General features: G+C 43.2%; 1 protein-coding gene across 1 annotated transcript in view; it reads right to left on the minus strand.

Annotated features, from left to right (window-relative positions):
* Positions 1-863: 863 nt before the first annotated feature.
* Positions 864-12,843, minus strand: part of LOC124777931 (cytochrome P450 9e2-like) — a 102,344-nt gene continuing 90,364 nt past the window's right edge. The window contains exons 11-12 of the mRNA XM_047253481.1: positions 8,941-9,204; positions 864-3,442 (exon numbers count right to left, since the gene is read on the minus strand). Of these exons, the coding sequence (XP_047109437.1) occupies positions 3,270-3,442; positions 8,941-9,204 (437 nt within the window). The 3' untranslated portion in view covers positions 864-3,269. The remainder of the gene's footprint in view (positions 3,443-8,940; positions 9,205-12,843) is intronic.

Raw genomic sequence — 12,843 nt, forward strand, 5'->3', positions numbered from 1 at the left:
ATTGCAGAGTAATCATGTAGATGTAGACAAAAGCTACTAAAGCAATCTCCATGAGCCCAAAATAGTCCTGGCACAGTTAAATAAAGGATTCTTACTGATTCACATTGATACAGCCAACTGAACAGTAATTTATAATAAGCATGTGACTAATCCTCCAGTGAGGATCCAAGAAATTGATAACTAGTGTCACACGAAACAAAAAAAGGAATTGTGGTATGTAATTAATATTTTCAGTTATAATTCTCCTTGGAAAATTATATTAATCGTACCAATAACAATATTTACCATACAAGTTTTCAGAAATAACGCAATCAGTCACATTTTATGATGTTTCAGTTTTTATTACACTACGACCGGCACGCGCCACTGTTACACGACTCCTCGACCTCTCCCCCAATGCCAACGAATAACCACAAAAAAGGTGTACCACCTGAAGACGAGTCGCTAGACGATTAGAAACCGGTCATGGTGTGACAAAAACTGAACCATCACAAAACGTGACTAGCTAGAGCTATTTCCGAAAAGTTTTGTCATCACAGTCAGACTTTTCCACATCTATAACGAATTAAAGTTTTATAATTACCACACGTAAAATTAGTTCTCTGTAGTCTGAAAAACACAGCTGACATTTTGAAAGCATTCCAGGTACTTCCATGTCTAATTTACATCACTGAGTAAACGCATCAGGATGATGGCTCATTGCACACACGACAAAAGCCGTAAACTGCTCGATAAGGAACTTTCCTTTGAGCACTGTTTGAACACAGGAACTCTGGAAGTGCTCATAGTGTTGTGCTAAGATGCAGGGAGACAAATAACCAGTCAGAGATGTGATGGGCGTGTCACAAGCAGACACTTGTTAATTACGAACAAAATATACTTTATTGCTAAACAGCAGAGCATATGTTATAGAAAGGAAAATACAAATTCTTAGCAATAGTTATTAGCATACGCGCAAAAGCAGTTGGCCTGTAAAAATTACGTCTAACTAAACTTTATCTCCTTTCTCATTCTGTATGTGAAGATATTGCAGCAAGGAAGGCAGTCCTAAACCATTATGAATAGCGCTTTTAATTTCTTTTTGTTATCTATCTGACTTGATCTTGTTTACCACTACCATTTTATTTAAAAAATGTTAGAGGTAACACGTTGAGAGAGTTGTAAAGGACTTACTTGGCTTACGTCGTTATATGTTGCAGCTAATGCTACTGATCTTTGTCGTTCTGGAACATTAATGAAGTCTGTATGTAATTTTTTTCCGTAGTTTTGTGTTTCAACGTTGCTTGTATTGGATTATAATGATTTTATATACACAGATGCGACGTAAAGTATTATTTAGAACTAATATTGTTATTTATAATGTAATTTTGTTCCCATATAATAGTTAATTTCGTTGTAATTCGAGAAGCTTCGGCCCGCTTGGAAGATTAATATCTGTGGAGAGTGCCGCAGAGAGACAGTTGACGAGCGGCAGTGAGTGATAGTATTTTACGATTTTACGATTAGCAGTACGAGTGAGATGGAATGGCGTCATTTCAGGCGGTGAACTGTGTATTATCAGGTTCTTCATGCTCACAACTGTTTCTCAAATTTATGTCAGCGATGAGATCCTAAACAATTTAATTCTGGCCTTCTGAAAAATAAACATTCAGGCTGCACGTAATGGCCAGCCGTCCACTACTGTGTTCTTAATATCGAATTTACTCGATTGGCCTGTCCCGTCCTGAAACACAAAAGTTTTGTATGGAGTATATCGGTGGGACAGCGAACAACGAGGTAACGTAGCATCGACGTCACAGATCCTACAGAAGTCGTCTCAGGTATGAAGCAGGTGTACGCACATGTCTCTAATCGTATTGCCGATTGTCAACCGACATTGCATTACTGCGAGCCGTCAGTATGATTCCCATCGATTAACATTACTGAAGTGCATTAGTAAATTCTGAAGTGTATTAGTAAATTCAAGTCCGTTCCCAGTTTAGCGTTCAACAGTTCTTGTCGAATAACACCTCAGATTAAACTTCTCTGTAGTAAAAGGCTATTTCAAATGCCAGAATTTTACCTAGTTGGCTCATAAAGAAGTGTGTTAAGGTAATTTTTATGCCTAAGCGTTTACGATCAGTTAAGTACGGCTATTCTCTAATGCTGACATTAGCTTTATTGCAATCTGGGATCATTTATTTGTTTGTTTGTTACTGTATCAGTAATTAAAATTTCTCACCAAAGATATTCTGAAATTTAAAAGATCTAAATTGCCAGCATTAATAAGTCCATACCCACCAAATTATTTACTTTGTTGAAAGGACATTTCCGTATAACGAACTGGCACTGCCTACATACGTTTTCAGAGTTGTTTATCGTTACAGTAGCTCTTGCTAAATAGTATTTTATCTGTTTTTGTGTCCCACTAACATGTATTTATATTGTGTGTGATTGAAATGTGTATGTGTTCCATATCTGGTATCTCAGCCAGTCATTCTTAGAGACAGACGTAGACCTAACAGATGATTAGAAATATTAGGCTAGTTCGGGACAGAAGCAGTCTGCTTAAGAGTTGGATTACATGAACAGGTGTGTGACGTTTTAAGCACAACATTTCACGAGGTATTTTGGTGAACGTCTTATTACAGAAACTTTACGTGTTACGTACAAGAAGGCTCTTTGAAATCTTACAAGTTAATTGACAAGGTGAGGGAAGGTATTAGCTGAGTATTTGCTTGTAGGACATTGTGGATATCGTTACAGATCACACAGCCGAGCGAGAGTGGCTGCAACTTTTCATAGACTGTCTTAACCGAAAATCAGTACCAAGGAGAAGTTAGGACCGTTTTAGTGTGATGGACAATGTATTTGGGTAGACTCTGTCAATACTGAACGCTAGGAATAATGAATGGTAACTCTCTAAAATGTGTCTTAATAATGCAACATAATGCCTGTAGCAGAGAGAAAGAATCCCACAGTATTTGACTACAAGATTAGTGGCGAACATATTGTAGATGATACATTGTTTAAATATTTGGGAGTAGTTCTAAGAAGCGATATGATACGGAACAACGAAAACGTAAAATCTGTTATGGGTTAGGTGAGTGGAAGACTTAGATGTCTTTGCCTTGTTGCCTAACGGTTGGTTATCAAGTATATCGATCCCGAGCGGGTTTGTATTTGCGTTGTACAGCTTGCTGCAGATGCAAACGGATTACATTATCTTTCGGCGTGATAGATTTGGCAAGTGACAGACTCAACAGCGGCGCCTACGACTGCTTTGTCTCCTACAGAGCCGCCCTGCGCCGTACGCCGAGCCAGGCGCCCCCCTGGATAGAGAGGGTGACGCTGCTGGGCTGGATCTTGAGCGGCACCGGCGTCTTCTCGACCACCTGGAGGCTGAACCTGGACACCAGGTGCACCAGCACCACCTTCGCTTCCATCAGCGCGAACCTCTGGCCTGAAACAAGAGAACTCTGAGGTAAACACATGATCATGTTAATTGCTTCTTCCTTCACTTCGTACAAGGGAAGCTCTCCCCGTCGCATCGCCCTCAGATTTAGTGGTAAGAGGGCCCAGCGGACAGCCTGTCAGAAGCTGAAGAAAGTGTACTGGACTCTGGAAAAAAAAGCAAAACAGAAACTGTGAACGGTCGAAGAGCAAGAAGTGCAATATAGAGCAGTCGGGTAGAGAAAGAGCGACGTTGTTAAGTGGTTGCGGTGTTGGACTGCAACGCGCTATAGCCGTGTTGAAACCGCCCTTGTGGCAATTTGCTTTTTCCCTTTTTCGCTGTGCCCTTTATTCCAATTTGTGTCCGTGACATGCTGTAACGTCAGTTTGCAAGGGCGAGGTGTAAGGTAGGGACCTATAATGATAGTTGATTCTGCCCAACTACTCTTTTAGCAACCGAAAGGCTTTTGAATGGGAACCGCAAACATTTGACGACAAGGTGACAAGTCAACCGAATCGTCCACCGGAAAACAAGTCTGCTGTATCAAAAAATAAACGAAATGATCGTATGGCGTTGTTGGCCAGGAGGTCCCATTCGGGTTCGGCCGCCAAGTACAGGTCTTATTTCAGTCGGCGCCACATTGGACGACTTCCGTGCCGGTGATGAGGATAACACATCAGCCCGTCCACGAGCGGAGAAAATCTCCAACGCGACCAGGAATCGAACCCGTGCCCGTTGCGGGGGAACTAAATACGTTACCACTGAGCTAATCAGACTTACTGCTGTGTCAGCCACAGCACTAGTGACAGTATGTTTGTCATGTGACAGGGATTTTTGTATCCCGCCTGGGAGGCGGCGCGTGGGTAAGGAACAGGAACAGGAAAATTACGTCGGTACTGCCGTGAGTACAAATGGTTTACTGCTGCAAGAAAGAATACATAACTTTGTACAGATGCGAAGTCTTGGACCCGTTGTATGTAGAGCAAAGCTGAAGCGAAGTCTCCTGGTTGTCTGCACCTGATGAAATGGGGCAGAATCTGTAGCGGAGCTCGTAGAGCTGCACAGCACCAGCTAGAGGGCTCTGCCGTCGGTGTCTCGTGGTAGTGCCAACCTTTGAAACTATGTGGCACCGTTACTATCGATACCACAGGAATCTCTTATCGACGCACCTAATTTGTACGACTGGTAAGTGAGTGAGATATGCCTCCTTGTGCGACACAGGTGTTCGTATGAATGTGAATGTGCTCAGTCCCTAGGAAATGATGAAAACATAATAGCTTGTCACATAAGCTGCAACAAATGAACGCAACAGTTTCACAATCACACATTTTGTCTGTGCTCTGTCAAAACATATGTCTTTAACGTTTTCGACGTTCCTTTTCGTTTTGGAAGTCTTGACCCATGAGTTCCTTTGTTGTAACATAGTTCACACCCGTTTACTCGTTGTTTTCATTTCTGTGAGACATCTATGTGGTCTGCTCCCATTGTTCACAACATTTACTTGCGACGGCAACGAATTCTTACTACATGATTCATATTCTATAACCAGTGTATAGTATGACACTGCAGAGACTACAGAAAGAGAATAAACATTCCAATGACCAGACGACAGTTCGTAATGTTGTAAAAAAAAAAAAAGCACGAGGCAGCTTTGAACACAGCTGGCCCGCACGGTAGTCCAATACCATTGCTGATCTCACGCTACTATTTATTAAACTCCTCGTTCTTGGGCTGTTCACTGTTTCTATTTTGCTTTTTATTTTTCGCACTTCAGTACACCTTCTTCCTGTTTTCATGCTTGATCTGTGTTCAGTTTTTGTCGGGCTATCCAGTTGCCCATCTTACCATGAACTCTGACAGGGGAGCGATGGAGAGTCTCCCCTGTTAGTAGAACCATTGCACACTCAAGAATTAAAAGCAAACAACTTGCGTATTTTTACACGAATATTTGATTGTTACTAAAACGTTTTCGATTTATTAGGCCATCATAAGGTAAGGATTTAAACTTTGCGTTATATGGATGCTAGAAACTGTTCGAAATATTTGATCATGGCATGAGGCATTAAGCGTGAAATGTGTAAATCAACCCTTGCGTGCCACACTTTTACAATAATTTGTAGGTTTATCTTGCTATACTGAACAACTGCATAGACGAAGGTTGTGAATGTTCATAAACTACAAAGTAAATACAGGCCATTACAGGCGACACAATTTTTAAAATAAATATAACATGGTCGTTAATTTGTAATACAACTTACAAACTTAGACTAAGTTAGAATGGTTTTGCACTAGGGAGACACACGTACAAGGTGAATATTCACTGAATTAAAGGACGCAGCTTGTATGGAAATAGCATGTAGAAAGTCGAGACGTTGTTGTAGAAAGGAAGAGTACAAGATGAGTCAATTATGCTGCCGAGAATATGTGTGTTCTAGTTCCAACATTATCAAAAACTACAGAATGTATGAAAACAAAATTCTAATGATGGAGGTCTCGGCATTCCAATAGGAGGAACAGTATAGCACTACCACAAAATTAAATGAAGAATGGTGTGTGCGTGTGTGTGTGTGTGTGTGTGTCTGTGTGTGTGTGGCTAGATAGCTGGTTCACGTGAACGTTGTCAGAGAGGAAGTTCTCATTTGCATCTGCTCATTTTGTTCGCTGTATATAGTAACGAAAAGAGTTCCTTACTACTTAACACTTAACAAACCATTATAAGAAAGTTCCTGGTGAAAGCGATATACAGCAGAATACATCGTGATATGAACGAGTACACGCTCGGTAACAGTACGAACTCAAAATTTCCTGCAGACTTCTACAGATGTGTGCTAAATTTGGTAAAACTACAATCATCTGGCTAATGCTGCCTCGGTGGGTGCTATAAGAAGCGTAGAGAAAAGACGTCACCCGTGCGAATTGTAGCTTGTCTTATTGGTTATAAATGGAGGCAAGGATAAGAGTTCGTCACCAGTGTTGTAAATGTCAAATACATATTCTATCTACATAAATTCCCTGAAAAATCAGTGTTGATAAGTAAACCTAACAATAACCTACTGTAAAGAAACACGTTCGTCAAACGTTAAACCTGTTGTCATAAAATCTCTTAGGCAGTTCGTGCGCTAAGATAGGAAGCGGTATCTAGGTGCTAGCGTTAGCCGTTGACGGTTTTGCCAGTGTGTCCGTTGATATGAAGTATTAATTGTATGTTAGTTATTCAAAAAAGAGTCTAATTCCTATTTGTATTTCTCTGTTTCATTTGCATGAAGTACTCTCGAAGTCGAAGTCAAAATTACTGCGTAAGCTATTCACAGAGGAAATTAAGTATTTATTTACAGCCACTGTATGAATGGAAATCGGAAAGTCACCAGCAATGGGGTTACGAAAACAATAGTTGTACTTTTGTTTGATAATTGTTCATCCTGTAATTTTTATATCTCTTATATCGTTAGTATTTGCAGTAATCTTCCACAGTTAGTTCATCAGTGCGGTTTACCTTGCAGATAGGAGCAACTATTACTTGGTATAAAATCTTGCCGAAAATCGTGACAGGTGTCGCAAATGTAAACCACCCTAAGCGGCAGACTATCCTCCATCCTATGTAGTCTCCGTCAATTGGGCCTGTAAACACTGAGAAGAGGTTTGTAGTTGGTCCATGGGGATGGTGCATCATACATTTATCGAAAAGTTAGGGTGTTCCAAAATCATCTTTACGCCTTTTTTGTTATTTCAGAAATGGGGATAAGTAGAAAGGTGCGTATTGCAGCATAAAATGTTCAGACGTGTGTGAATTGCTAAGAGACCAAACTTCTGACGTCATCGGTCCCTACACTTACGCACTACTTAAACTAACATATGCTAAGGACAACACGCACACCCATGCCCGACCGAGGACCCGAACCTCCGAAGGGAGAGGCCGCGCAATCCTTGACATTGCGCCTCAAACCGTGCGGCCACACAGCGTGGCGTAATGCAGCATAAAGTTGACACCCACCGAAAGATTTAGTGGCCCTATAACAGAGTCCAACACGTGCGCCATCTATGGTACGCAAGAAATCTAGCCGATACTCTAGTCCCTCCCATGGCCAGGCTAGCATGTCATTAAGGTGTGTCGTTGCCGTTCTGATGCAAGCTTGCAGATCCAGGAGGTCCTGCACCGCGATCTGGTAGACAGCATCCCCCACAAAGCCACAAAGGAAAAAAAAATCTAATGTCTTTGTATCTGGAGGCCATGGGCCCTCCTCTGCCAAACCAGCGACACGGAAATGTGTTGAAAGCCTTCCTAACGATGGAGCCCTAGTGAGAAGGGGCACCATCTCGCTGCAGCACGGGATCAGGATGCAGTTCTTCGACCTGTGAAAATCTAAACTGTTCCAACGTGTTCAGTCGCGGTTACTGACGCATCTGCAAAGAAAAATGGTCCCATCACAGGACTGTGAAGCAGATCACACCACACGGTTACCTTTGGAAACTTTGGAAAATTGTGATAAGATCCTGTGGGACGAAACTGCTGACGTCAACGGTTCCTACGCTTATACAGTACTTAATGTAACTGAAACTAACTTACGGTAACCACAACACACACACCCATGCCCGAGGGAGGACTCGAACATCCGACGGGGGAGTTTACCTTTGGACTGTCGAGCACAGTTTTCACGTAAAGTGCGATTTCATAGTCCCACATCTTCAAACTGTGTCAGCTGACCATCCTGGACACATGAAAGCAAGCTTGTTCCGAGAGCATAATCTTTCTCAGATAGTCTGGGTCGTTGTCGATGCGACTCGGCATCCCAGTTTCAAACGCTTTGCGCTTTGGCCTGCCATCAGGTTGAAGCGCAGGCAGCAGCTGCAACTTGTAGGCATGAAGGTCCAGCCCCTTGTGTGGCGCACCGTGGTTGGCCGTAGCTGCAACTGTTGAGATAATTGACAGACTGACTTGGTTGGGCTGCAGATAAATGCCTGTTGCTCCCGCGCCACATCTGCTTTACTCGCCCTTGGCACGCCCAAAACTCATCTTTTCCACGCCACTTCCGGCTTCCTTCAACCTCGAGTACCACTGTTTTATGGTCGGAAGTGATGGTGATGTGCTTCCGGAATTTCCGCTGAGCGTGGGTGTCAGGTTTGGTCTCTATCAAATACTCCTGACACTGTACCATCTGATGGGGTGTGACCATTCTCCTCAATAACTGTGCTGCAGAAACAAAAAACAAACAAAATTTTATGTGTGTGTGGACAATATGCCGGAAACCATATCTTTATATCTATCCCCCTTTCTGAAACATACGTCATCAAAGTTGTAAAGAGCATTTTGAAACACGGTGTAAATGTTCAGGTTACTACTTCTGCTCCTCTTGGCCAAATCCGGAGGCTAAATCTTCAGCGTCAGTATGATTTGCGCCGGCTACCGCCGTCGTGTCATATCGTCGCGGTAATGCGACTTCGTTTTCGGCCATGACGGCAAGTAACATGATAAAAATATTAAAAAGGTAATTATACTGCAGATTCCTTACCAATACAGATGCGAGGTCCAGACCCGAACGGAAAGTAAGTGAATGGCTTGATGAGGTGCTTGTTCTCTGGACTGAACCTCTCCGGGTCGAAACGCTCAGGCTCGGGAAAGTACTTGGGGTCGCGGTGGATGGCGTGCACAGGCACCCAGATGACGTCACCAGGGTGCAGCCAGACACCAGGACCGCCGTCTGCTGCTGGCAGCTGGTAGGAGCGCACGCACACCCGGTCCAAGGCTGTGCCGGGCACGTATATCCTCAGTGTTTCTGTGGACGTAAAAGGAAGTCTGTTAATTGTAGAAAACACAACTTAAAGTGTGGTGGAAAAAGGTAAATTTCTCGATAATTCACTGTCAACGTACGAAGAACGAGGGAAGTTTTGGGTTAGACGTCCTGTCGATATCATTGTTAATACACCGTCGGAAAAAAATAATTAGTACACCTGGAAAACCGATGAAAATTTTTATCTGATGACACCCTATGCTACCTGGGGGATAGTAGATGTACCGAAAATGGTTTCAATGTCGTCCGCCAACAGATGGCGTAGTGGCGTAGCTACCAGAGCGCCGTCTGTGACTGTCCTTTAATAGGGAGAGCTCACAGCCACAAGCTCAGTGTGGGGCAAGTGTTTGAAGCAAGCGGGAAACCGTGCCGCGGGGACGAACTCACCCTTCCTACAGCCAACCGAGCGAGTTTGAAAGGGGTCAAACTGAGACCTTCCGAGTGGCGGCATGATCCTTTCAGAAAATTGCCACACGGATTGTACGTGCTGCGTCAGATGTGCAAAGATGCTGGTATCAGTGGCCACGTGAACATTCTCACACCCGCAGACGATGTTCTGGATGTCCACGCAGTACAGACGCGCACCAGAATAGTCGTATTGTAAGGGCTGCAGTGACAGATCGTACGGCTACCACGGCACAGTTAAGCGGGGTAGGACGTCAAATTGGTCGACTTGGAGCAGGAGAGGCACCACAGGACATTTTAATTTCCACAGTCGATACTTTTACAAATAAATTCATTAAATTTTGTCAGCATGATCAGGAAGGATTCAGAATTCATACTCATAACAGTGAAAGTTGTAAAACATAATGAAGTAATTTTTTTTTACGTGTGAAATTTCATCATTTTTTCCACTTACTAATGGCTGCATTTGTTACTACAGGTAGACATTTCTTCATAAGTTAGAGAGATTCTTCGATGAATTTTGCACAGCATACAAACCATATTTAAAAGTGTATGAAACTCTAGAATTTTCCAAATCTATTAAAAACTATGGTAAAAATTGAGGCAATTAACTATAAAATTTGTGTTTTTTTGTAAACATGAAGTTTAAAATATAACAGTTCATTCGTTTTTTCATAAATTAAACAAATTCTGGAGTTTTATACACCTGTGAGTATGGTATGTATGCTGTGCAAAATTCATCGAAGAATCTAACTTATGAAGAAAAGTGTACTTATAGCAACAAATGCAGCCATTAGGAAGTGAAAAAATGATGAAATTTCGCACGAAAAAAAAATTATTTTGTTATATTTTCGAACTTCCACTGCAATGAGTGAATCCTGAATCTTTCCTAGTGATGCTGACAAAGTTTAATGAATTTATTTGTAAAAGTATAGACACTGGAAATTAAAATGTCCTGAGATGCTTCTCCTGCTCCAAGTCGGCCCGTTTGACGTCCTGCCCCCCTTAAGGGGACTTGTGAGCCAAGACGCGTCAACACGAATTGTTGTGGACCGGTTATTAGCAGTGAGGCTCCGGGCACGCACATCTCCAGCGCGTCTTCCAGCAGCGTCACAGCAACGCCGGACACGGCTCGACTGGCGCCGTCAGAGGGTCACTTGGGAGATGGAATAGCGCGACGTCATCTTCAGCTATGGTAGCAGATTCTGCTGGCGTGTAAGTGATGGTGATGGTCGTTTGGGCGAACGATGTACGACTGGTGAGGGCTGCCTCGTACAGTGCATTCGTCCGAGACACACTGACCCAACCCCGGGCCCTAAGGTTTGGGTTGCGATGAGCTACAACTGGCGTTCACCTTTGGCGTTTCTGGAGCGGACATTAACCTGCTCTCGGTACGTGCAGAATGTTGTTAACTCGTTTTTTTTTTTTTTTTGCCGTTCTCGCGACAGGAAGGCGATGAGTTGTTCCAACACTATTACGCTAGCCTACGCACTGCCCGTGAAACTCAAAGTGCCCTGCAAGACGTGCAGCAACTGCCCTGGCCGAGACGATCTCCAATAGAGCACGTGTGGGCTATGATGGGACGAGAAATGGCTCGTGCTACAGCAGCTCTCACAGAACTCCGTGAACAGGTAGAGCAGATGTTGCATAAAGTGTCCCAGGAGAGTATTCGCCTTCTGTACGATCGACTGGGTGCCAACGTCGTCCATACTGATACGAGTGCTTCAGCATAGGTCGATTCCTGGTACCTCGGAACTGCTCGTGCCATTGATCTGTAAATGTAATCATATCACGTACTCCTACGCAATGTTCTAATAACGAGCCTTGAGATAGACTGGGACACTCAGATGTTTAGGATGGGTGGCAGGGACAGAGCATCGAGTGACATTACACTGAGTGCACTATCCGAAAATTACCTCGAGCAATTAAACAGAGAACCGGCTCGTGGAGATAACATCTTGGACCTACTGGTAACAAACAGACCCGAGCTTTCCGACTCTGTAAGCGCAGAACAGGTAATCAGTGATCGTAAGGCCGTTGCAGCATCCCTGAATATGGAAGTAAATAGGAATATAAAAAAAGGGAGGAAGGTTTATCTGTTTAGCAGGAGTAATAGGAGGCAGATTTCAGACTACCTAACAGAGCAAAATGAAAATTTCTGTTCCGACACTGACAATGTTGAGTGTTTATGGAAAAATTTCAAGGCAATTGTAAAATGCGTTTTAGACAGGTACGTGCCGAGTAAAACTGTCAGGGACGGGAAAAACCCACCGTGGTTTTGGTCTTACCTTAAATCAGTAAGTGGATCGAAACATCATATTCAGACACTCTGGGATGATAATGGCATTGAAACAGAGGATGACACGCGTAAAGCTGAAATACTAAACACCTCTTTCCAAAGCTGTTTCACAGAGGAAGAGCGCACTGCAGTTCCTTCTCTAAATCCTCTCACGAACGAGAAAATGGCTGACATCAAAATAAGTGTCCAAGGAATAGAAAAGCAACTGGAATCACTCAACAGAGGAAAGTCCACTGGACCTGACGGGATACCAATTCGATTCTACATAGAGTACGCGAAAGAACTTGCCCCCATTCTAACAGCCGTGTACCGCAAGTCTCTAGAGGAACGGAAGGTTCCAAACGATTGGAAAAGAGCACAGGTAGTTCCAGTTTTCAAGAAAGGTCGTCGAGCAGATGCGCAAAACTATATGTCTATATCTCTGACATCGATCTGTTGTAGAATTTTAGAACATGTTCTTTGCTCGCGTATCATGTCATTTCTGGAAACCCAGAATCTACTCTGTAGGAATCAACATGGACTCCGGAAACAGCGATCGTGTGAGACCCAACTCGCTTTATTTGTTCATGAGACCCAGAAAATATTAGATACAGGCTCCCAGGTAGATGCCATTTTCCTTGACTTCCGGAAGGCGTTCGATATAGTTCCGCACTGTCGCCTGATAAACAAAGTAAGAGCCTACGGAATATCAGACCAGCTGTGTGGCTGGATTGAAGAGTTTTTAGCAAACAGAACACAGCATGTTGTTCTCAATGGAGAGACGTCTACAGACGTTAAAGTAACCTCTGGCGTGCCACAGGGGAGTGTTATGGGACCGTTGGTTTTCACAATATATATAAATGACCAAGTAGATAGTGTCGGAAGTTCCATGCGACTTTTCGCGGATGATGCTGTAGTATACAGAGAAGTTGCAGCATTAG

The sequence above is a fragment of the Schistocerca piceifrons genome, chromosome 2 (assembly GCF_021461385.2).
Source record: "Schistocerca piceifrons isolate TAMUIC-IGC-003096 chromosome 2, iqSchPice1.1, whole genome shotgun sequence".
NCBI lineage: Eukaryota > Metazoa > Arthropoda > Insecta > Orthoptera > Acrididae > Schistocerca > Schistocerca piceifrons.